Below are 25,281 nucleotides of genomic sequence, written 5' to 3'. Positions count from 1 at the left end.
CGAAAATGTAACGGGATTCCCCTACGCTGAAGTACCCTTTGTCATGGTTACAACTCACAACCCTTACGAGGTTCAGCTTCGTAAATATTTCAGTAAATTTAGGTATGCATTAGATTTTATCATTGGGGAGAACAGTTACCCTTTTTAAACTAAACACGAAGGGGGATGGATATTTCTGATTACAATCCAATGTCAAAGTTTTAACTTTCAACTTAATAAACTTATAAATAAATTTATAAATATAAGTTATATATAAACTTACAAAAAAAATTATACTATTATAACTGCCCGTACGAATTAATATTCATGAATAGAAATTTTCAGTCACTTCATATAACTACCTAATCTGAATCATGAGTCAAAATCGGTTACAGTAGTTTGTTCATTCTATTAATCGGTAAAAAAGGTATATTAATCTGCAAAATAGGGAGTAAAATAAATGATAAAATCAGATCAAAGAATAGGAATAAGGTTTAAATTTTTTTATAGAAATGGTTGGTTTTTCTCATCCTAGGATAAGTATAAAAGCTCGGAACATGGTAATGAATATAATAAGCTACAGTCAATCCTGCATTTCTTTTTCATAGATTCACATTATGTCATAGATTTCCAAGTTAAATTTCATAAAAGCAAATAAACAATCGAATGGCGAAAAAGGGCAAAAAAGGAAAGGGAGGGAAAAAGAAATCAAAAAGAGTGAAATGGGATGAAGATTCAGATATTTATCAGAAGAAATTTTTAGGAACGTATGAAATGCAATGCACGCTTGATAAATCCATACCCTGTGTTTGGTTACAAAAAGCATTGAAGAAAGGAATTGAAGATAGAATGTATGCGAGAAAGGTGATTGGTCGAAAATTTTTGCAATAACATTAGCGATTTTTTATTTTTTTTATTTCTTCGTGTTTTATGAACTCGTTTGCCAAAATTCGGCAGCTATATTTATGGCCAGTATTCAGATTTTTGTCTAATATTTCTTTCTATCCGGTTTAGTGTAATATAAAAATTGAAATGGGCCAAAAAGGTTTTTCTCAACAAAATGGTCAATGCTAGGTTTAGAATGTCAGTCAAGGGCTGAATATTTTAATTCAATTTCTAGTTCGTCTGCTACCCTATCCCATGAATAAACACTTCGGTAAAAGTATAATATGTATATGATTTTATAAATTAATGTGGGAAAAAGCCGATACGAGGCCTCATTCAAATGATAAACCATTGTATTGTTACCAGTCATTGTAAGGTAGAAGATCTTCTATTCATCAGAGTAATAATTTGTTTAAAAAATATTTGATTTTAAATAAAATTCTACGCTTCCATTTTAGTTCATTATTGAAGAAGTTGATGTAGGAATGAAAGATCCTAATACTCCTCCGGTAAGGTTGCGACCTGTCGTCCGATCAATTCGTAACGAAAGATTCACTCATGTTCATGAAATATGTTGCTGGGATTTAGAAACAGAACATGATGAAGTTGCTGACTTGGTAATTTTATTTTATTCGTCGACTCATATTTTATTTATTAGGATCAAACATGATCCTAACACTTAGCACGATGCGCCAAACACTGAGCTGTTTTTCATAATATATCACAATAGATAACAATTATAATATCATATTTAAAAATGGTCTTCAGGGAAAAAAATGGGCATTTCAGAAGTATCTATACCAATATGGAGGTAATTAATTTTGTCCACCTACTTTACATCAAGTTGTGTAGAGAGACTGTAACCTATGGGCAGGGAGTATATTCACTTGGCTAACGCAGACAGTCCCTGAAATGGTATTAGGCAGACACTTCCTGAACTCGTAATAAAACTAAAATAAGGAAAATCGAAATAAAATTATGGCCTGGTATACACATTACGGAAGTACCAAAAATGTGTATGAAAGTGAAAAAATATTTGCTTTCTAAATTAATGATAATATTAAATATTTCATAACAGGCACTACTTCTGGAAAAAGGTTTTTATCCAGTAAGAAGAATTGAGCTCATGGATTGTGACATTCAACATTTCACTGTTGCCAGATTTTCTAAAGCATTCAGGGTTTCAAATCTTGTTGAAATCAACTTAGATTACAATGAATTTGGTGATGCAGGATGTGTTGGTTTATGCAATGGACTCAAGAATAACAAGGTAACTGTTATCATTGATGTACTGGGATGTTTAGTAATAGTAATTTGAACCTGACTCCAAACTCTGAGCAATTTAAAAACTATGACTCCAACTTTAGTTTGCGAAGAACTTTTGACTCTTTTGTGGTGTGTTGATCATGCTTTGTCAACATAATTCCTTATTTTCAGTTTTGGCCAAAATTTTGACTTTGATTAAGTAATGAATGAGAAATATAGTACCTTGATATAAGGCTTTATTCAACTTAAATTTAAAGCCCACTCAGAAATTAGAATGAATCTAAAGTAAAATATAACACAAGTAAATGTTATTAAACAAGAAAACAAATACGTATCGAATTGCTGATGCTAACAGTAAGCGGCTCAATAGTTAAATGAATAAAGTTGAAAGAATTAACACACTACATCTACAGTACAGCAATGATTGGTGTCTGATTTAAAATGCTACAGCAATCATCGCTTGACTGCAGATATATATATAAACAAAGGGATACATTGACTTGCATTTTCAAGTTGTCACAGATTAGGACTCTTTTAGGTCTGAAATTTCTACTTCCACCCTTGGGAGTTTGAAACATCCTCCAATATCGATTATAAGATGTGAAAATGCCCACCAATGCTAATGCAAAAGTGTAATTTTACACTGAAAAATTATTCTATATTAAATACAAAGTTATACCATTCAGTGTTTGAAGATTTGACGTGGTAATTTATATCTTATGTCCACATTGCCGGCTCGGCGGTTTGGTAAATCGTTTCAAGCGCTAGGAATACGCTTGCCACCGCACCTCTGATTACCCTGCATTGGTTCGCATGTTCTAATCTTGTGGGGTTATTAACCCTTTCTGTGCGGTGGGCACGTATACGTACCCACGACAAAACTCGCTAGTTTGCGGCGGGTACGTTGATGTACTCCACTGTTTTATTTAGCAATCGGTCGCAAACTGTTGGTCTAGTTTTTCCGGGTTTTAGTTTATTGATAAGAAGTCTTCTTCGAGATTAACATAAGCGACGGTAAATCTCGCTTTCGTTTACCATGGGAATTTTATTTGCGGCGGAACGAGGGAGTATTTTTGAAATTTATGCAAATTTCGGTGTTTTTTGGGTGGTAATAGAAGACATATTATTCCTTCCATCTACCAAAGTATTTTGAGTTAGATAACGAAATTGCTACAGCAATATTATGCTATTGTTTGCCAACCAAGAAGCGGTAACAGTAAAGGATTTAGCGAATATTTCTATTTTTTTTCACGGTTTGAAGTTTCAACACCCAAGAAAAAAAATGCCTTTTTTCTATCCGGTTTGTGACTCAGACCACCCCTTTTGAAAAAATAAAATTTTCAATCGCCAATTGCAAGCTCTTTAAATAAGCTTTCCAACGAGCCGTCAGTGGGCAGCAGAGGATCATTACTTTTTCGTTAGTCGATCGATTAGTTGTGGGGGTACAAATGCATAAAGTCGGTGTAGCAAATACGATTATTTAATAAAAGATAAAAATCGCATGGAAAGGGTTAAATATGTGCGAGAAAATTGCGAGACTCCGAATCGCCATAGCGGTTATGGCTTCCTCCAATATCAACAAACAACTGGGCCATCTAATCTATACCAAATATGGACTGGTAACAAGAGGAGTTGCTGTGGTTCAGAATATGATCAAGCTGTAATATTGACCTTCCTCTCCCCTCTTCATTAGAACTATAAACAATCTATCTTCCTTTATTTCTTCATTTTTATTTGATAGATCATGCTCTCTATCAGCCTCTGTTATTGTGGGTTAACGCCAAAGAGTGGTGAACCACTAGGTGAAGTATTGTGCAAAACAACAGTACGAGAATTTTTTCTTGACGGCAACCAACTACAATGTGATGGTGTTATTGAAATGTTACGATACGCTGCTGCTAACGCTGAACATGAAAATAGTCAACGAATAGAAGAAGAAAAAATGAAAGCATTGATGATTGCTGAAGGAGCATTAGAAAGTAAGATTTTGTGATGATGATATTTTCACTGTTGATAACCGTGTTTTCCCAAAAATAAGACCTACTCCGAAAATAAAACTTAGCCTGAATTTTAAAAATGATTTCAATATAAGCCCTCCCCTTAAAATAAAACCTAGTCAATAACGCAAAATTTTTTTTAACCTAGTCGATTGCAAGCAATCTCTTCTACTCATTTTAAATGATTGATAGTCTATGTTTTGCAGTTATTTTGAATAAAAAAGTGTTATTATATCGGTTTTCATATTTTGTATATTTCAAAATCTCGCAATTCTCTACTTTGTAAGTTTGTTTTCGGTAAATGAAAATATAATACATACCCCGAAAATAAGCCCTAGTGTTATTTTTTGGAAGAAAATTGAAATAAAACCCAGTGTTATTTTGGGGGAAACATGGCATACACTTCGAATATTCATAGAGGAGACATTTTTAATGAATGCCTGTGAATGTTACCACCTTTCTTTATTAGCTTTATTAGTTAATTTATAATATTTAATTGGCTGCTATTTCATGTAATTCAGATATCTTTCTGCACATTAACACCCTGTTATTGTGATTGTTAGATCTTTAACCATCTCAAGTCAATAACCTATTTATTGATCTTCGAGCTATTTTCTTTTTATGCCTGACCATCGAGATTGGAACTGTGATAATTGTTGACTGTGAATATAATTGAATTGTTTTTATTCAACGTCATAAAATGATGACCACTGTGACATTATATCAAATTTGTCAAATGCATTATAATATCATAGCTGCAACATACGCTAGTGCAGGGGTAGGCAACATTTTTTGTCGGTGGGCCATATAACCAACTTCAAACATGTAGCTGGGCCACACAAAAAAAGGCTTTTTTTATGCAAACTACAACTACAGTAATACAAGAACAAACTACAGTGATAGATGCAACGGGCAAACAGCGAAGGATTTAATGCAGCGACAGAAGCAACAAAACATGTATTTTTACCCATGTGACTGGGTTTTTTTTCAAAGTAAACTGTCGGATTGGGATTTTATGCTTGATGAGGAAAAATCTGAGTGTTGACAAATGCCACACTAAATTGCTTGGCGGGCTGTGACCCCACGAGCCGCCTGTTGTGCACCCCCGCACTAGTGTATTGCTCTAAATATTAACTAATAGCATTGCTTTTTTTTGCTCAGCATCTGATAAAATGTTGACTTCTCAAGTCACCACCGATGGAGGAGTAACAACAGAAGGTGGAGCTGATTCTGCTGGTTCAAAACCAGGGAGTGGGAAAAAGAAAAAAAAGAAGAAGAAAAAAGGTTTGAGTGTTATGATTTTTAATACAGAGAATATTAATTGTGAAATGTGACACAAAAAGGCCTAGCTGCACAACCACAGAAATTCATCCAGGGTTTGTGATAAATTGGCTAGGGTAGATGTTTACCTGAGCAATAATTTATTTTTCATAAATATGACCAATCAGCATTAAGTTAACAATGATGTAACAATTGCAATTTGTATAGACGCTCAAACACCTCTTTCGTTTAGACAGATATTTAAGCTTGGTTATAAACATTGCATTGTTTTGTAGTATTGGGTGTTATGTTATAGTTTTCAGTTGTACGTACAAAAATTAGTTGTAAATCAAATAAGGTAATTGTTATTCGTTATTCTGAGGCTTTAGTTTAGTTGCAATATTCAAATATTAGTCCAGAGAAAGCTGCAATAGATTAGTCTGATTTTGGTACATCAGTAATGGAAATATCATGGGCATGAAACTTGGATTAACACTAATTATAAAGAAACATTAAATTCATTTTGTCAATATTTATACATGGTTGAGTAAATTCTTTTTGAGTGCTCATATTAGGTTTTCTCAAAGATGTATTACAGTAATTTATGTCATGTCCCATCTCAATACACATATCTCTATTTTTGTAATTCAACCCAGTTGATTTTTTGAGCACTCATCTATTAGTATATAGCAAAAGCGTACAAATAAATCAAATTTATTATTTTAACTTGAAGGCAAAAAGAAGAAAAAAGCTGAAGCACTCCCACCTGTAGTTGGACCATATGTTCATGTTCTTCATATTGGTGATAATGGGATTGATAGTTATGGTCCAGGGAGAGAAGATAAATTATTTCTGTGCATTGAAGTCCTCAAAAGGTTAATTCAATAATGCAATATTATTATAGCTTCACAATAAATGACTTCGACTCCGGACTCTCAATTTAAAAAAATTCTGACTCTTGCTTCAGTTCCAAACTCAAAGAAAATTGGGCATTGACAACTTGTTGATTGATTCCATCATGTGATTGCGGGTGTAATGGTCTCGTGCATAGGTTCTCGGAGGGCTCCATATGAATTTTCAGGGCTTGTGAGAGAAACCTAGGGGTTGGCTGTCAAAAGAAGCAATAACGACATTAACGAAAATGACAACTGTATAGTGTCGAAATGTGGCAACAAGGCCAAACATGAAATTATCTACAAGTTACAAATTAATTTGTGCTTCCGAAGTATTCGTACCAAAATGGCGCACAACCTAAACGTAGTATGTGTACCGGGTCAGGGTTGTTCAGGTTGTGCATCATCTTGGTACGAATACTTCCTAAGCGCTAATTATTTTTTATAAATTTGTTGTCAAGCTCCGTAAATAATAGTCAACCTCTTCTCGGACTCACCAAAAGTTGAGAACCAATTGCTTAGTCGTTAGAGCGATAGACTATGTTAACAAAGCAAGTTACAATTTCGGGTTCTAATCTCGTGCCCTACGGCCTCCACCTCACCAAGGGTGTAATAAATTGGGTAGGCAATGCTGAACTAAAAAGATTCCTGTTGTTGCCAAAATAAATGCTCCTCACATATCCACGGATGCTTGTATAGCGCCATAATCGAAGTGAAAGGTGTATTTAAGCGTTGTATAAAAAAGCCTTCCTGGATTATCAGTTGCAAATGCAATTTTAAACTCCTGTCGGAAAATATTGACTTCGCGTATTATCATTGCAAATCTGAAATACCGACTACGATTTCCCCCGGGAGTTGAAGAATGCTTCAATATTAACAAAAACATTCTAAACACCGAAGCCCTAATCCACTAGGTGAATAGCTTAAAAGAAAATTTTACTTCAAAATTTCAGGATGCTGATGTATTCACAATGCTTTATAGAATTGGACATGGATGACAATGTTATTGGAGATATGGCTGCCAGAGAACTGTTAGCAGGATTGGATGCAAGAAAACTTGGTAAACATTGTTTTACTATTCATTTTTTGTACTACAGAAAAGAGAGCTCAACCCATCTATTTTTTTTTTGAAAATGACTTTTTATATTTTGAAACGATAATCTGTGAACATTGAGTTTCTCTGTATTAAATGATTTACTGTATCGAGTATAGAAAATCAGATTAAGTCACTAGTGTATAACAATCTGATGCAAAATGACAAGCTGGATTTATATCTAGTGCGCCAAAAAAGATCGTGAACGCAAAGCCTTCATTGATGGCCAGCTGTTATGAATGTACATTAGAAACAGGAGTACTACCTGGGATGGCAATTAACAACCAAAATTAAATGTAACTATTAACCATTCCCATGCTCTAGTTTTTATATTTTTCGATTTGATTAATTTTTCTATTTAGTAGGTGCAATTTTTGTTCAATCTACTAGTTGGGGTCCGTGATGACTGCACATTTGGGGGGTATGATGACAAAAATACAGGTCAAGACTTGCCTGCCACTGTTTGCTTGTCTCAAATTATTCAGGGGATTTATAAATTGTGCAGTAAAAAATAATCTCATCCATCACATTATTGTGTCGTTTGTGTTGTAAACGAAACATTATCCTTCCTCGTTGCTTAGGCACACAAATTGATACGGCTATAGTATGGGCGTCCATCAAAACTGAGATTCACAAATAGGGGTACGCGGCCTAAAAAGTTTGGGAAACCCTGCTTTACGGTATGCTACAAGGATTGGGTTTACTGGCAAAGATTGACACCTATCATATTAACTTTTCTATTTCCCAGGTAATTTACCTGCAGTAAAAGTGCGAACAACAGCTGAGTTGGGACAAACAACTTACGAATCTATTGCTAAATTTTCTTTTGGAATGAAGAAGAAAAAGAAAAAGGGCAAAAAGAAAAAGAAGGTTCATTCATAACCTTCTACCTTTTTAAGCTATAATATCATCATTAGTACTTATCAATAAATACTGAAAAATTTCAAATTTCTCCTATTTCATGAAGTCATGTTTTTTTTTGGAGTCAAGAGTCATATATTCGAGCTCCATGAAGCCGAATTTGAAATTCTGGCTTCTGTTTCAAGTCGAAATAATCAAAGTGAAAATTTCTGATAGGAACTCAAAAAGCATCAAGTTGATAAAACATTCTCAGCATGCAATTGAAGAAGGCTTGCATATCTCAAAGTTTTCATTATCAAAATTTATTACTCTCAGATCTAAGGTCTGAGTAAAAATTTTTGTCAGCCTGTTGTCAGAGGTCACGAATTCAATGACTCAGAATTGTATATTTTTCCAGAAATGTATATTTCCTGCGATACCATGTTAACCACTATACAGCTCTGCTCTCCTCTATAACAACCTTCGCTATATTACTCCCTCGGTGACAGTGTTCCAGTCACAGTATTATGTAAAAATATTAAATATATTAAAATAGCTTAGCCTATACACTTGCACTCTAGAACAACAAATGTTCACTCAATGATATACAAAACAGAAATAACCTTTAAAATATGTTTTAAATATAATCCGAACTCCTGCTTAACAGCTTCTAGGTTTGGTCATAATTTTTTTTATTTTTCAGAAATAAAGATATCATCAGAGTGCACTTTCTACACTGTGACCAAAAACAAGCATTTTACCTAATTTCTTCTTCATGTACCGAACAACTATGAAGACAAATGTCAGTATTGTGTTTCATTAGTTGTATTTTTCCTATTTCGAAATTAAATTTTAAAATTCTTTGTGTTTCCACATTTTGGTTTGCGGGGGCAGGAAATCAATACAGCTGTTTCAAATCTCAGAACAAAATAAGATTGGTGACATATTTTGTAGCACCCCTAACAATAATGGAAAGATGTCCAACAGAATTGTTTGAATGAATAAAGACACTCAAACTGTTCCTTGCTTGAAGCTGCACATCTTACAATGAAAAGTTATTTTTCTCCTGTTGTCACTCTGTTCTAGTCAGGCAAGACAGTAGTTTTCACAAATTGTTTCGAAAGAATGAGAAAAGTTAGCAAAGCCTTGTTCTTGTGAAGATGAATGTGTGCCACATAGCCACTTCATCCTTTCACCATGGTTTGTTTAGGATTTTTTTTAGCTTATTCGCCCCATTATGGTAGCTTGCTTGATTCCAAAAGTATCAAATAAATTCTAATGTACCGGAAAATATCAATTAAACTGTCTTGATGATATATACTCGATCTTGACAATTCTTGATTAATGTTGGTTTACAGCAGAATGGAAGTCTTAGTATCAATGACTAGTAATTTTTTCATCCTTCGCTTTGAAAGAAATTTCGCTTTGTATTTACTGCAGTATTATTTCTTACTAATATTCTGTAGTTCATTAATATTACTATAATACTCATTTACGCACAAATTATAAACTGTACAGAAGCCAAAGTGCGACTTGTGTATAACAACTAGGTAAGGATCGATTGCATGAAGATTGCATGAATGAAATAGTTTTTATGCATAGTAAGAAAAGAATGAAGAGTTTCAAAAAGGGAATTAAACTAATTCCATTACCTAATTATATGGCTTGAAGCCATATAATTAGGTAGTCTTATCCGCGCTCGGATCCCTCTCTAGATAAGGACTGCATAGTTCCTGGTACCAAATTCCCCGGGTGCAAAAATCAAAAGTGAATAGAAAACATCAATTTATTGTAGCATTCCATAACGAGACACAACTACATTAGGGTAAAAATATTTTAGAATTACACATGAGCCACACAATAATTACATTTGGTCCATGTATTAGCTCTATATAAACATTGACAGAATTGTTTGAGAATCATGCACAATTCAATTTTCACTTTTTTGAAACTTCGAGCTACATTTTTCGAGAGCCTCTTTTCTCCTTACTGTTCCTCATTTCTTGAGATGATGTTTGTTGATTTTTAATTTTAATCTCCGTTAACTTTTACTTCGGACGGAGTTTCGTCAACTTCGATACCGTTTTGTTCCTCTTTCGCATCACCAGATGCTTCAGTGTCCGGCTTTTCGTCTGCTTTCGCCTTTTTGGCTTCTTTCACAGCTTGTTTTCTACGCAACTCTTGTTTCTGTGAAAAGTAAAAAGCAATAAAATAATATAAAGTTACAAAATCATCTAAGGTCTGTCAGCTCACAACAGCCCAAAACTGTGACAATGGCAAGTCTTCACGCTTTGACATTAACGTGGAGTTAATCAATTGGAGTTTAAACTAACAACTTAAATAAGCAGCCATCAGTGCCTTGCATATTGCAATTGAGGTTAGGCGGACCGGCAGGAAGGTTGACACAAACGGACGACAGTCCGCATGCCGGTGGTTGAGAACCACTGTTCTATACAGTTTAACGGTTCTTGTGGCCATGAATGTAAAGTCAGGAGTTTGATATGCCCGAGTTATATTTTCTTATTTCCCGGAGCGGGAACTCCCTATGCTGGCAATCAAGTTGACGGTGAAAAATAAATAAAAAACAGGTACAAAGGATGTCATATGGTGGCAGATTTTGAGTTACAGTAGTTATGCTGTACTATAAATTTGACAAAAAATACCATTGTCCTTTTAAAGCAGGGGTTCCCAAATCGCGGGTCAATTCCGGCCCGCGTAACAATTTAAAATGGCCCGCCGAACTTGAGGAAAACGATGTTGTTATGTCATTACCACAGTTTAAGCACGTGTTTATCGCGTAACAATTCATTTATGCCGATATCTCAATAATACGTACCGGTATTACCGGGTTTCCCCAAAAATAGAACAGATTATTTCAATTTTCTTTCGAAAAATATAACTAGGGCTTATTTTCGGGGCGTGTCTTTTATTTTCATGAGTCAAAAAAAAATTACAAAGATTTTCAAATATAAAAACCAATATCCATTTACTTAAATGGCACGTTCTCCTCTTTCACACTTGTTAGATTAATCCTTTACAACGTGTAGGGGAGATTTCCTGCTATCGACTTGGTGCTACTGACTATACGTCTTATTTTACGGTGAGGCTTATATTAAAATCATTCTTGAAATTCAGGCTTGGTCTCATTTTCAGGGAAACACGGTAGGATTACAAAGAGCAGTAATTAAGTTATCAGCCCTATAAAAAAGCTTACAGATGTCAAAATAACAAACAAAACTAGACTTTGCAAATAGACGTTTCCGGGATAAATGGTAGCTTTCATATTTCTGTATTGCAAAGAATCAAACTTCAGCGATTTGTCTTCCTTGCCAATGAAATATTCCAGTTCTGAAGGAATACGACGCCATTATGAGTCAAACAAACAGATTGCAAAAAATGTCAAATGAAAGTGAATCCACTGAACCCCAGCTAAACCGCCGCGAACTTTCGGGCGCTAAACTCTTCCGGCCCGCGAACATTCTCCCGATTCTAAATTTAGCCAGAGTCCAATAAAGTTTGGGAACCCCTGTTTTAAAGGGTCATTGGGCAAAATTGTTCAAGTATTTCTATTCAAAAATTGAGAATCCATACAATACCTCATCCTGTCTCGCAAATTTTTCAAACATTCCGCCAAATAATTTCTTCTCTTTTTCTTTAATCTTCTGTATTTGCGCATTTGCTTCTCGGATACGTTTAATCGCCAGCTTGTTAGCGGGATTCAAGTTTTTAGCCTGTATAAAATATGAAATGAACCAATGAAATAAAGATAACTGTATTGAAAACTGGCAATGTGTTTCAACTACATATTTCCTATTACACAGAAGCTTGCAGCCACTGATATCTACGAGTGAGTAGGGAATTTTTTTGTAAGGAAGAGAATCTTCCTGCCCAATTCATTGCACCCTGGGCGAGTCGGTAGTCATGGGATTCAAACCAGATATGTGAAGGCCACAATAGCACAGACAACCCAAAATTTTGGAAGGGGGCAATCGTTTTTGTAAAATGACGTAATTGGACGCTCGCTCGTGCCTTTTGGTATGAAGCCAGATAAATATAGCCAGTGATGTCTAACAATATCATAAAGAATCACTCTACGATTTTAGGGAGCCATGACTCCCCAGACCCGCTTGGCTACGCCTATGGTAGTCACTAGTTTGTAGAACGCTTTAAAAATCTAACCCACCCAGGATTAAGACATTGAAAGGCCTATGCCAGACCAGCGAAGACTCCATTACTTAAAAAACTGAAAGCCTTCCCCAGTGCCAATGATGATGCCTGCACAAGAGCCCTGTTTGGAGTGAATGTACCAAAGTATCTTGAACATTTGGCAATTTAATCAAAAGATGTTATTGAATTAACACAAACATAACAACATAGCACATATGAAAATTTTACCTGCGTGAAGTCAGACTTGGCGTTTTCATAATTTTCTCTTGCAAATTCCGACTCTCCTCTTCTGAAAAACGCTTTCTCACTATTGTTGTCAATTTCGATTGCCTAAAAAATAAATATTTATGTAAATAAATCCTATTATTTTCACACAAGTTTGACTTGGAAGTCAAAATGGTTTCCAATAAATGATCTTTTTATTGGAATTTCTGAAGTATTGTCAAGTTTATCAAGCACTAAACTGAAGTGCCATTTGAAAATCAAATGTATTAATTAACGAAAGACATATTTAAGAATGCAAAATAATAAGATTTCATTCTATTTTTCGCATAATTAAATTAGTTCAAAATGTATTCAAATATTACACTCATATTTTCGACAACTCAAATTTTGTTCAATTAAAACGTATGACATCAACAAAAGTTTCCAAATCAAAATAATCAAGCCAAAAAAGCATTTTGCAAAACAGAATTTTAAACCATTTCATAAAGAACATTTCTCTAAGTCATACCGTGTCGCAGCATTTTGTTGCCTCCTCGAAGTTTTTAACTTTTATATAACACAGAGCCAAGTTCAAATGAGCGGCAAGTTTGAGAGAGTTCCATTTCTCATCAAGTTCGGATTTCTTTGCATCCTCTCTGTAGTCCAGCAAATCTTTTATTTTCTTGTATTGAATAATGGCCTTGTTCAATTGTCCTTCCTGATAATGAAAGTGCATAACAATCAAGGTTTTAGCAACTTTGGGAGTTTCTCACTGTAATTAGATCAGGGCTGTAGTTTTAAAAATCCTAATTCTCTTAGTTCAGGATTTCAGACTCGTATAATCAGAAGTCAGAGCTGAATTTTCTAAACGAGGCTGAAAACACTCACAAACAGGAAAATAGTTCTACAGTTAAAATTTTGGTACTCCAGAACCGAAATGCTGAACTTGCTAGGTAGAAATTGAGAATATTATACTTGCTATTCCTAAGTGGGTATTGAAGCTTTGAAATTTTTTCTCTCTAAGAATCAAAATTCAAACTAAAATTAATGATTTGTAAACAACATATTTTGTCAAGTTGAAGTCAGGCTCATCTTCATTCAAATAACTTCATCAAAAACAATAAAAATAAGTTTAAATTCATATTACCTATCGTTAAGATTTGGTAGTGAAGACGAACAATACATTAACGAAAATCGCAAACCTTGAAAAAAGTTGTTCCTTTTGCTTTTATAATTTCTCCTTGTTCCACTTTCTCTTCATCACTCATTTCCCACGATTCCTTTGCCTTTTCAAAGTTTTTCAAATGAATTTCATAATTGACATCGGTATCCTTTGGCACACCTAAACCCTCATGTCCCTCGCTTCCGAAAGCATGCTTCGAATTTACTCGAAACAGTGAAGTCTCGTCTTTTTTCATTTTCTTTATGGAATCTTCAACAGGTTTCGGAATATTCTCACATTCATCTGTTACAAAATACAGTTTTTAATTTGAAAATGTTGAAATTGGTTTGAGTTATATCGATCACCGAGCCCAAGTCCAAAGCTCTTCTATTATAAAAAAAAGTCCGAGCTAAATAATGTTATGAGGTTGCTATAGAGTGGCGCACACTGCAAATATATATAAGATATAACTTCACATATCCTATGGCTCACAAAAAATTGTATAGGGGTTAGCACATTGCTTATTTGACTTCATCATGTTAGTGAATATTTACTGGGGTTACCACGACATCGCAGTACTCAATACTGTCAAAACAAGCCATACTTATTTTTCTTTAAAAAAAATTTTTGTCACTAACCTATATAAAAGCAAAAATTTGGCAGTTCCAAGTGGGTAGGGATTAAAAAATTTGGACAACACTGTATAAGATAAAAGATCTTGGGACCCTATACCTGCAACATCACATCGAGGGTAATAATTTTGTGAGTAATATCTAAACAGGCAGCATCTCTTTGCTCTACTTGTCTATACAATTGTTCAGATTGAATAGGTGCAAACACACCATCAACAAGGTCAACTTTCAACTCTATGACAATTCCAACAATCTAATCTTGTCTTTGATCAGTCAATAGATTAAAATTCAGTGTTGCGTGTCTGTACCTTCATTGATATTGAATTTCAATGACCTCTCATCAAAAACTGTATCTCCATATGATCCCTTGATGTCAATTGATACATTAGCTCCATCGTTGGGAGTTTCGTACAATTTGCCTTCTTTCAAAACTTGTCTTGTTATACTTTTGTCACTATCGGGAGAAACATCTTCAAACTATAACAGAATGAAAGTCAATAAACTGTTGTTCCAATTTATTCTATTATAATTATTGCTAAGCGTTACAAATACGCTCGCCACAGCCCCTCTGATTAACCTATGTTGGTTCACAGGTTCGAATCCCCTGGGGACAACTATGTGCAAAAAGAATGCTGGACTCCTCGCTGCCATAGGGTGGTTCACATAACCACTGGTCGGTTGCAGCTCCCTCCACTATCAAGTCCATGCATCTGAAACTAATACCCAGCTAATCATATACCTGCCATGGACTGGTAACCGTACAACAAGAGGTTGTGGTTCACCATATGATTGAGCAGTCTTATTCTCTCTCCTCTCTCCTGAGATAAACATGTAAATTCTATCTATTGTACACACAAATTTGACTAGTGATAATTCTATTCAAATTGTTGGATTTTTTATTTCACTATTACTTGAAAAAATAGTATTTTAATTGATTGATAATTATACTACAAAAAATCTACTAAAATACTATAATTCCATTTATCACAATTCTCAAGAACCCTGTTTTGAATATTACAAACTAAAATTTTAATTGGTATACTGGGAAAAGGATTCAATCACACAGACTTCAAGTTTTGTAATAATGACATGTAGTGTTTTATCATTCCTTCATATGTTTAATAGCTCTAGGCATCTTAGGGTCACCAAAAACTTTGCTCAGGAATGAGCATCCTCCACTTTTGAGTAATTATGTATGATTGTGTCTTGATCAAATTATTTGAAAAACTTCAAATCCTATATACCTACCTCCCAATCAAATAACTCAATTTCAAATACAAGAGTAGCATTAGCTGGAATGGTAGGTGGGCTTCCTTTCTCTCCATATGCAAACTCTGGCTTGCAAGTCAGTTTACATTTCTCTCCTCTTTTCATGGAAGCAACACCGAGATCCCAAGCTTTAATAACTTGACCTAAAAAATAGAATCGTAAAGTAGTAAAAGGTGTTTTCTGCAAAAAATTTTTAACCGATATGTTCGCTTTTTCACAAATTACCAAAAAAGTCGTTTTGAAAATTAGAAAATCAGATTAGAAAACATGACAAAAAGATGAATACAATAATCATAACTTCGTGAAAAAAGCAGTGAAGTGTAAAATACAATCACACAGTAAATACTATGGGAGATGAAAATATTCTCGGTTTGTTGAATCCTCATGGTGATGTGCTGTGAATATTTTCAGATTTTCAAAGTTAACCATACCTTTGCCCAAATTGAAAGAGAATTTTTCTCCGCGATCAACAGAAGAATCAAATTTAGTTCCATCGAGTAAAGTTCCTGTGTAGTGAACGAAAACGTTACAACCTTCCGATGGAGATTCATCACATGTTCCGGGAGTGATTATTTCCTACAAAAATAAAGACTTTTTCATCGACCTGAGCGCTTCACTATTTATCAGTTTATGGCAGAGAGGGACTCAATTTTTAATTTCTACTAAAAGTCAGCTAAGCAAGTATAATAAAAATGGAAAATAGCGCTCCACAGAATATTAGAATTTGCTTGGGAACTAAGGAACCCAATTTCTAATTTAAATGACTGAATAATGCACCGGTTATCAAACAGGTGACATTTTCAGGTGAGCCACACGCCTATTAAAAGTGCTATAATCATTGAAAAATTCAGTTTCATTTATGTCACTATGGTTAAATTTTATTGTAGTAGCGATGAATGATGATGCTGGTTTTCATTCTAATTATTAAGAAAAAATATTATTTTGAAAAACAAGTTTTTTTTTCTTCTAATCTTTACCTTGGATCAAAAAGTTAATGGGCCACCGAAATTTTAGACAACAAAAATGGGCCACGCAATCTGGCCAAAATCCTAAACCAGTAACAAAACATCTAAATTCCCCGCAATTTTCACGTCACCGCGATTGTGTAATTACACTGAAAATTGTCGCACCAATAATAATTATTCTTACTGTCTTATATTAAAATCAATGAAATCACAACAAAAAATTTCAAATTTCACCAACCTTCAATACTCCTCCATTCTGCACCAAAGTCAAATCTATTGGTGCATTGGTTGCACTTTCTTCATTTGCCATTCTGAGTTGCAAAAAAATTATCGAACGAAAAAAGAATAGGAAAGTCTGAAAATGAAAAACCAACTAGTCTAGAGCTAATCAGTTGGTAGAGTAAAAACCACGGTATCGGTGACAGAAGAAATGCAGAACTGTCGAAGTACGACTTAGAAAATTCTAGAGCTGGGGGCTGGCCTAGCACAAAAACATGCGAGGAGTTGAATGATGCCAGGGTTTTAATTTATTCAACGTCTATATTCTGGTGCAGTCACGTATAGTAGATGTATTTATTTCTATCAAAAGCCAATTATTGACATAATTTTACGCATAAATAAATCAAATATTATAATTTTGAAATCTATGCTAATTATGATTTTTTAGGAACAGATTACTGCGATAAATCTGGCAACGTCTAATTTTCAAATCGCCGTAATTCCAGCCCGGTTTGTTAGTCGTTGTTCCAACCCCACGAAATTCTTTTTAATGTGGTTGTCCCGCAGATCTTTCTGACCCTAAAATTTTTTTATTTTTAATTCAACTTTTACCAATAATTTTATGAGTATTTTACAGGTTAGCGTATGGCTGCAATCAAAATATACGGTGGTGTAATATATACGATAATACATGAATTGAAACCTCTTCAAACCGTAAATATATGTTCAAACAACTGCCGTATTGTATGTATGCAAATAAACATACATATATACAATACGGAGGTTGTTTGGAAATTTTTTTAACATGACCATTCTTAGCCGGAGGTGCATGGACACAAAAGAATTGCAGAAACATTTCGAGTTGCATGAGCTCTGTATGCATATAATGAAAATAAAGTACTGTAGTAAGATTTAGCCACCCGCCACCGTGGTCTAACCTGCAAAAGACCAGGCTCACGGGTTAAGAAAAATCTTGCGCATCTGAACGTATTTGTTTACTCAACCCAAAGAACTCCAATGTCAATTCATTAAGGCATAAGATGCCTCGAGAATTTTCCCTTCATGTTCTATGTTCTACGTAAGTGATAAGATACGTTCCCAAGAAGCGCATCCAAAATTTTCATAAAAAGAATCGTGCCATGTTGGTATGCGTTTGACTTCACAAAGACATTCTCATAGTATCCAGTTATTAAACTATACCAAAATCACTGAGATCACACAACCGCTGACTTCGCATACGGAAGTAGCACCAAGATATTTTCTTATTTTAACGTAGCCTACGTTCTTGGTATTCACTTTAAAATCGATTACTTCTCCTAGGCTGTTAACAAATAAAAGAAATTTTGAGCCCCATAAAGTTTATATTTTGCGGGACAATAATCAAATTTTGTACTGGTAGCTGCAAATGCATCAATATACTTGAATGCCTATGCTATTTCTTTCCGGGAGTGGAAAATCATGTTTGATAATCTATAAGCACATGAGATGCAAGTATAGATATTCGAGTTTATACGCTATTTTGTTTCGTTAGAATAAGCTAATGTACTGATGGTAATAACAAAATTATCTATGTTCGATTTTGATGCAATTAGTATACAAATTGATTCAAATTTTCTCGCATTCTGCAAATCGACAGCACCACGTTCTATTGATGAAATTGAGACGTGTTAGGGTCAAACTTTGGCCTAATATCGACATTACGATCGAGCAATCGCCAAGTCTGTCTATATATTAGGATTATCCAGATATTCTATATATACTATAGAGACCATTTTTGTAAATCAAACCTTGGTTACGTTAATCCTCTTGTAATCCTGTCTAATTCTCTTCATAACACAAAACACGAGCCATCATTGACCGGCGTACGCATCAGAAAATCAATGTGGAGGAGCCAATGCTCGATTCTCACAGAGATTTTGAAAGTTTTGAGTGACGTTTAAATTTGTATTATACATGTCGATTATTGCTTGACATTTGATGTTACATTCGACTTAGATTCTTGTTAATGAAGAACCTCAAATAACTAAAAGAGAACTAGGGAAGTTAACCAGCGAAGCATCATATTTGCTACAAAATTAACTCAAGTTGTTCTTTTGTTTCAGAACCATACGCTGACCTGACGACAAAATAGAAACTGATTGTGTAAACACAAAAACTCCCGTTTTTATGCCTATTGACTACGTGATTTTTTTTATGATTTTATGATTACTGAATAATGGTAAGCTTAAAAATGTTGAGGAATTGAATTGTTGTTTATTCAAATTTATTCAAAAGTTTTTTTGAAGTTTTAATTCTTTACTTAAACTTCGAATCTTTGTGTAATCGATAAATAAATAGCCTGCAATAACCATAACGGATTTGTTATTTCACGGAGGGAGAGAGGGAGAAATACACAACGACCGTGAGCGAAGAAGGGAGGGCTTAAAAATTGAACACGCGATCAAGCTTCATCAAGCATGGAATTCATCCAATTTGCACAAAATGATGCAGATTTTCTACGACTTATGTTCGGTCAAATGTGATCGGAGGATTTTAAAAACAGCGAAGTGGGTGCGAATTTACGGTTCTTTTTGGCACGCGTGACTCTGACTTTGAGAAAAAAAGGTCACGAAAAAGGCGATTTTTATTTCAAGTCAGATGTTACCGTGAATAAAAATCAGATCAGTCGTCAATCAGTAGCATCGTCTCTGCAATTCAAGAACATAGCCTTCTGGTTCACTGGCATCAGATATGAATAACTCGGATTCTTCTTCTGTACCGTCCCCATGTCACGCTTGTGGTTGCCACATCTTAGATAGATTCATATTCCGGGTGGATGGATTTTTGTGGCATGCTAAATGTGTCCGATGTCACGATTGTGATGAACTGCTTGACGAGAAATGTTATTCGAAAAACGACTTATTATATTGCAGAAAAGATTATTTTAGGTGAGTTGTTTTAAAATTACCTCTATTATAAGTTATTTTATTTAAGTATTGCATATTCAAGAAATAAATTTAAGTTGAAGAAAACCAGGCTAATTCTATTTTTATATAGATGTTACTAAGTTATATATATATACTGCAAAGCAGTTATAATTACAAGATGATTAGGGCATTTTTTACAAAGCTCCAGCCATAATTCATCCTGCTTGATCTGTATTTGATTACGTCTCAACATTTTATTCTAAAAAAGAGCGTAATATAATATTTTTGCACTTTGATTCGACTACAAACTTTCTGTAAATCGTTTCTATATCATAACGATCATTAAGCTGTTATTAATATTCAAACTGTGAGTTCAAGGGAGTAGCGTAATACGAACTGATAATTTATATTCAAATGGGAAATTATCAATATATTTATGCATATAACTCTTATTTGTAGATAAATTCACAATTAAGAATAAATTTCAAAATTATTTACCTCACTTTTCTAAACCACTAGACAGACTTTCGTGACAAACAAGACATTAGGACTAGCTATAGTTTAACATTACTGTTTGTTATAATTTAGTATTTTCCAATGGATCTGAATGCGTGCGATACGTGATGACAAATTAGCTGTGTTTTGGAATTTCGACTACTACCACTAACTATAAGTAGACAACTAATCTGTACAACTACAAATTTATTTCCTTCTATTTTCTACAGACGTTTTGGACCTGAGTGCCGTGGTTGTAATGATAAATTAATGGCGGATCAAATCGTAAGAAGAGTACACGATCTTATATTTCACGAAACTTGTCTTCGGTGCAATATCTGTTCGAGAAAAATTATGACGGGAGATAGAGTTTACAAAACGTACGATTCAAATATTTTATGCGAGAAAGATTATCAACTGCAAAATTTAGGTAATTCAAATATCTTAATACTTTCCTCATTTTAAAACATTCAAAAAAACTACCATTTTGTCACTGATATTTCTTGACGTCATCAGATAGTTTGAATTACCAGTGATCACCCAAACCTTCAGACCTACTTGTTTCGTTTCTGAATAGAGTATACCATGCTAATTTCTAAACCATGTCATGTATAGGGCGTAGTCTTCAGTATTTTTAGATAAAAACCATTCTGGTTGGTTGTTGCTAACACTAATCTGGTAACTAAATGATATTGAAAAATGAAGTACCATTAATATTATATTTTAGTGTTGTTGTTCTTTGAATAAATATATTTCATTTTATTTGCTGAATTTATTTTTGTATTTTATTCGAATGTGACCAAGTTGAATCATAAGGTTGCGCGTTTTCTAATGATAGAATAAAATTTTACGATAACAATTTATTGCTCGATCTGATGTTTTCCAGACATTACTGAATATTCAAGCATACATTTATGTTTCAAAGAACTGTATAATATTAATAAATATAATATTTCTTTTCTTACAATAATCAACTGTAGTTTTATAAACGACACTTCCAAAGCATATAACGTTATGCATATTTGGGCTTTGGTTATGTAATATTATATCCTCTAAAAAAAGAAAAGTATTCCCGTAATGTACTCCGGTATCGTGTGTACCAGGTTAGGGTTGGGCAATGATTTTGTTCCGATTTTCCTTATTTTAGTTCTATTACGAGTTCGGGGACTCGCTTTGTTAGCCAAGTGAATATACACCCTGTCCAATGTCCATAGGATTCAGTCCCTTTACACAATTTGATGTAAAGAACTCGAACAAAATTGGGTTGCCTCCATATTGGTAACACACTTCTGGAGCGCCGATGTTGATGTTTAAATATATAAACGTTTTATAATATTACTTATACAGGTACACAATCAAAGCAGAACGATCACGAATCATCTTTCTCGTCAGAAGTGTCTGATTTAAATAATTCGTCTAACTCATCTCAGTTTTTTGAAAATACACCTGGAGTTGCACCTGAAAACGGCATTCCCGGGCTTGATTTCGAACAACCTGAAGATAAAGTGAACAACGCAAATGAATCAAATCTTTTACAAAATGAGAACAAAAACGGACCACCGTGCAACGAAGAAAATTTTATAAAGTCATCAGGTAACTTGGCCACGATAATTTGATAACAAAAAAGGGTACTCCCGAAGTATGCGCACCAAGATGTCCACAACCTGAACCCTAACCTAGTACACAACATGAGTTCAGGTTGTGCACCATCTTGGTGCGCATACTTCAGGAGGTCCCAAAAAGTATCTTTGTACGAAAAGTATTTTTGTACGAAAATACATTTTAAAGCCATAAGACATCGTTTTCTTTGCCTTGTTCATCAATATTTATTCTAATGGCGTTAAAACATTATGTAAACAGGATTTAATTTCAAAACAACTTCTCTCATCCTATTTTTAAGCATTTTTAGCAATAATTTGATATACAGTATTGCGAATTGGTATAAGAAGAGCAATTGGTGATTGCAGTGTAATCGAAGTTTCCAAATTTTTCAAGAGTTGGAAAAGAATGTTGAAAATAATAATTAAATAGGAGGTTGAGAAGTGCGTCTCAGAGGCAAAATTAGGCCTGATTACATGTCCATCAAAATCAGTCCAGCGAACCGGTTCGGTTCGGAAAAGTCAAATATTCCATCGGGCTAATTCATGTAGCAAAGGTGTTTGTACAATTATTTTACTTTTGCATATATAGTCCAGACTCCGGAAAGAGGTGCACAAAACAATATGGCGGCTGACGAGCCATCACGAGAAACCACAACCGCCGTTGATTTTTACGAGGAAGGAGGAGAGACTGATGAAACCTCCGCTTCTTTTGACCACGGCGACGAATCGTCCTGTCGCATCGAGCACGGGGATATCGTTAACTCCCAGTCGGCTGGCACTGGAAAAAAGAGGGGACCGCGAACGACTATAAAAGCAAAACAGTTAGACATGTTGAAATCTGCTTTTATAGCGACACCAAAGCCGACGAGACATATACGGGAACAGTTGGCGAAAGACACGGGATTGTCCATGCGGGTTATACAGGTAAAATTCACACGATTGATGTTTAAAGATGTCAATTTTTAACGAGTGAAAAAAATGGTATAAACTCAGTATTTTCAACACGCATAAGTAACAGTTTCTCCCAAAATCTGGGTTGTTTCTGAATAAAAGGAAACATTATACTGTTATACTGTTTAAATATTACGCAGAAACTGTTATATTTTTGAGGCAAATAAACATAGATACATCCATACAATTACATTGTGTCAGACCTTTATAGCCATGGCATTACAAAATTTGCGTAATTGGTGTTCCACAAATAAAGTTCATTTTGTGCTGAATATATATATATATACGCACAATTACGATTTATAATAACCGCATAGCATACGCTTCTCTTCGATGTAACTGAATGTGGGGCCCCAAACATCAGTTAAAATATACTATATATATTTGAAATTGTTTTCCACATTTTTCAACCCAAGTTTTATATTTCTCCACCATTCCATTTTTTTTCAATGTGTTCTTATCGAATTTTGAATATCGACCCCAAAATAGCGTGTTGCTATCGGCAACAAAATACAAATTAGCAGAATTTCTTTAACTTACCTTTACGTTTGAAAACAATTTACTTGAAGCATGTATTTCTGTCGCAGGTGTGGTTTCAAAATCGTCGAAGTAAAGAACGGCGAATGAAACAAGTGAGCATGTATAGTTCAAGAAGGCATTTGTACAGTCGACTTCCACAAAGACATTTACAGAGTGGATACATGCAAGCACCCAACATAAACATAATGGAGCCCGGTATGTCTTACTTTGATGTTGATTACTTTTTTTTATATACCTGCTCGTAGTATTACTCTTGTTGTTATCATTAATGTTTTTATGTTAAAAAAGGAAAACACGGACTTTATTAAAAACCCAGCAAAAATATAACCTAGTGATACTAATTACCATAATGATTTAGTGTTAGAATTTTCGTACATGAAGCTGAGATAAATCCATAGAGGTACCTCAATGCTACTTCAGTTTATTGTCAAGTTTAATGCTGATTCGAGCTTGACTCTGAGCTCGCTGAGAGTCAAGACTGAATTCCCTTAATCGCCGAACAAATTGAACGGTCAAGCTAACACTAAAACTTCGATTTTCAGTCTCGCGCTCTGACAATTCTATTGATTTTCGTTCGTGTCGACTACCCAGTGCATTTGATCCATGACATTTGATTCGCGGTGAAAGGCTCGTGGGTCCCTCGACACATACTCATAAATAAAGAATTGGGAATTAACAGGCAGGCAGATGCCCTTTTGATTAGCTGGTATCGAATTTCAAGTTTATTTAAAATGGTGGCATGGCACACTTAGTCAAATGATGAATTGCCTTTTTGGATATGTTTACTAGATTTAAACAAATGTAGTAATGCCATACGTGGCATATGTACACAGTACACAGACAGGCCGGTATTCGCTCGGCCTAAACGCTTTCTTACTTAACGGCTTTGCTCTGTCATAGGATATTATGAAAATAATGAAGTTTAACTTAATGTACCTTTTTACAGGGATAAATTCACCCAATCTTTACCGCTATAATGATCAGAATGCCGTTCAAGGAAACACTCACCAGCAGCTACAAGCGCCATTTTATGGCACGAACGGACGCCAAAACGAAGGAAATGTGGCATCATCCGACTCTGTCTACTCCGGTCAAAATAGTGCGCGTCCTCCCAGCGACATAGTCCTGATGTCGTCATTTTCTGATGGAGCGTCGTCAGATTGCTTCAGTGAGAGGTCTTATCTGGAAGAATTATCTTTTCCAGAGAATCAGCAAAATTTGGAAGATAATGTTCTATCAAATCCAGACTATTATCAGCAGGCCAATCATATGCAGTATTTACAGAATCACAATGACATATACTCAGCGCGTCCATAATTGAGGACTTGTTGCCATATAGATGATGTTTATATAAAGTTCCATATAAGAGGAAAGATATATGTCACTGTATATTTCACGTTTTAGTAATCTATGTAGTTCTTGTAGCTTATTTTTTATTTTAATTTATGTTTTGCTCACGACTTTTATGTAACTTATCCGTCATGATATTTAAGCTAACATTCATTACTTTTCACGGTTACCAAAATACAGGTATCACGGGTCCATGACGTGTTTTTGTCAAAGAGCACTGTTTTGTTAGGTTGGTTAAGGCGGAATTTTGATCGCAGCTTTTCTCAGAAATGTCGTGTGATAAATTTACAACGTTACAGATACTACTAAAAGGAGTAACATATAGCAGACCTGTCTCAAGTTTTTACGACTTTTGGCAAAATACTAACATAAGATCGTAAAATATCGAGATAAAGAAAATGTCGCCGTTTTTCCGCGGTCGTCGAGCGGTGAATCCATTTTGCTAGAAGCAGAAAAACTGACATCTGAATAGCCACTACAACGCAGAGAGATATCGGGATGTCTTGCGTCAGTAACTTTTAAAGGGTACAAATGAAATGATTTTTACCACGTGCCTCCTTCATTCTGTGTCAAGCGTACACCAAAGTGCATATAACCCGTTATTCCC

The 25,281-nt window shown here is 34.7% G+C and overlaps 4 protein-coding genes across 5 annotated transcripts in view; 3 read left to right on the top strand and 1 right to left on the bottom strand.

The window, feature by feature from the left end:
• LOC120330351 (E3 SUMO-protein ligase PIAS1-like) overlaps positions 1 to 25,281 on the top strand; it is a 140,310-nt gene that overhangs the window by 69,754 nt on the left and 45,275 nt on the right. The window lies entirely within an intron of this gene.
• Positions 502 to 9,076, top strand: LOC120329759 (uncharacterized). The gene is made up of 9 exons (XM_039396537.2): positions 502 to 843; positions 1,323 to 1,481; positions 1,943 to 2,134; positions 3,872 to 4,109; positions 5,289 to 5,411; positions 6,121 to 6,262; positions 7,234 to 7,340; positions 8,122 to 8,243; positions 8,917 to 9,076. Exons 1-9 carry the CDS (start codon positions 646 to 648, stop codon positions 8,920 to 8,922), a joined length of 1,287 nt encoding a protein of 428 aa, XP_039252471.2. The 5' UTR covers positions 502 to 645; the 3' UTR covers positions 8,923 to 9,076.
• Positions 9,982 to 17,082, bottom strand: LOC120329537 (peptidyl-prolyl cis-trans isomerase FKBP4-like). The gene is made up of 9 exons (XM_039396184.2): positions 16,851 to 17,082; positions 16,079 to 16,223; positions 15,627 to 15,790; positions 14,687 to 14,855; positions 13,787 to 14,049; positions 13,114 to 13,302; positions 12,609 to 12,710; positions 11,810 to 11,944; positions 9,982 to 10,400 (listed from the first exon to the last, which is right to left on the bottom strand). The coding sequence occupies exons 1-9, from the start codon at positions 16,920 to 16,922 to the stop codon at positions 10,245 to 10,247; spliced, it is 1,395 nt and encodes a 464-aa protein (XP_039252118.2). The 5' UTR covers positions 16,923 to 17,082; the 3' UTR covers positions 9,982 to 10,244.
• LOC120329697 (LIM/homeobox protein Lhx1-like) lies at positions 19,409 to 24,886 on the top strand. Its single transcript, XM_039396449.2, has 6 exons — positions 19,409 to 19,758; positions 20,463 to 20,662; positions 21,580 to 21,825; positions 22,423 to 22,757; positions 23,372 to 23,519; positions 24,271 to 24,886. Exons 1-6 carry the CDS (start codon positions 19,562 to 19,564, stop codon positions 24,639 to 24,641), a joined length of 1,497 nt encoding a protein of 498 aa, XP_039252383.2. The 5' UTR covers positions 19,409 to 19,561; the 3' UTR covers positions 24,642 to 24,886.

Source organism: Styela clava, chromosome 12 (assembly GCF_964204865.1).
Source record: "Styela clava chromosome 12, kaStyClav1.hap1.2, whole genome shotgun sequence".
NCBI classification, from domain to species: domain Eukaryota; kingdom Metazoa; phylum Chordata; class Ascidiacea; order Stolidobranchia; family Styelidae; genus Styela; species Styela clava.
Note: the sequence above shows the minus strand (reverse complement) of the source record. Positions and strands in the feature narration are given on the sequence as shown.

What these genes read in the sequence shown, in the direction of transcription:
- LOC120329759 (XM_039396537.2), top strand. Translation starts at nt 646, where the DNA reads ATGGCGAAAAAGGGCAAAAAAGGAAAGGGAGGGAAAAAGAAATCAAAA. An exon ending in AAAAAAGAAGAAGAAAAAAG is followed by an intron (nt 5,412 to 6,120) that starts GTTTGAGTGTTA and finishes TTTAACTTGAAG; the next exon opens with GCAAAAAGAAGAAAAAAGCT. An exon ending in ATTGGATGCAAGAAAACTTG is followed by an intron (nt 7,341 to 8,121) that starts GTAAACATTGTT and finishes TCTATTTCCCAG; the next exon opens with GTAATTTACCTGCAGTAAAA.
- LOC120329537 (XM_039396184.2), bottom strand. Translation starts at nt 16,922, where the DNA reads ATGGCAAATGAAGAAAGTGCAACCAATGCACCAATAGATTTGACTTTG. An exon ending in CTCTTTCAATTTGGGCAAAG is followed by an intron (nt 15,791 to 16,078) that starts GTATGGTTAACT and finishes TCTATTTTTTAG; the next exon opens with GTCAAGTTATTAAAGCTTGG. An exon ending in AATTTGCGAGACAGGATGAG is followed by an intron (nt 10,401 to 11,809) that starts GTATTGTATGGA and finishes TACTTTTCACAG; the next exon opens with AAACAAGAGTTGCGTAGAAA.
- LOC120329697 (XM_039396449.2), top strand. Translation starts at nt 19,562, where the DNA reads ATGAATAACTCGGATTCTTCTTCTGTACCGTCCCCATGTCACGCTTGT. An exon ending in TGTCCATGCGGGTTATACAG is followed by an intron (nt 22,758 to 23,371) that starts GTAAAATTCACA and finishes TTTCTGTCGCAG; the next exon opens with GTGTGGTTTCAAAATCGTCG. An exon ending in CATAAACATAATGGAGCCCG is followed by an intron (nt 23,520 to 24,270) that starts GTATGTCTTACT and finishes ACCTTTTTACAG; the next exon opens with GGATAAATTCACCCAATCTT.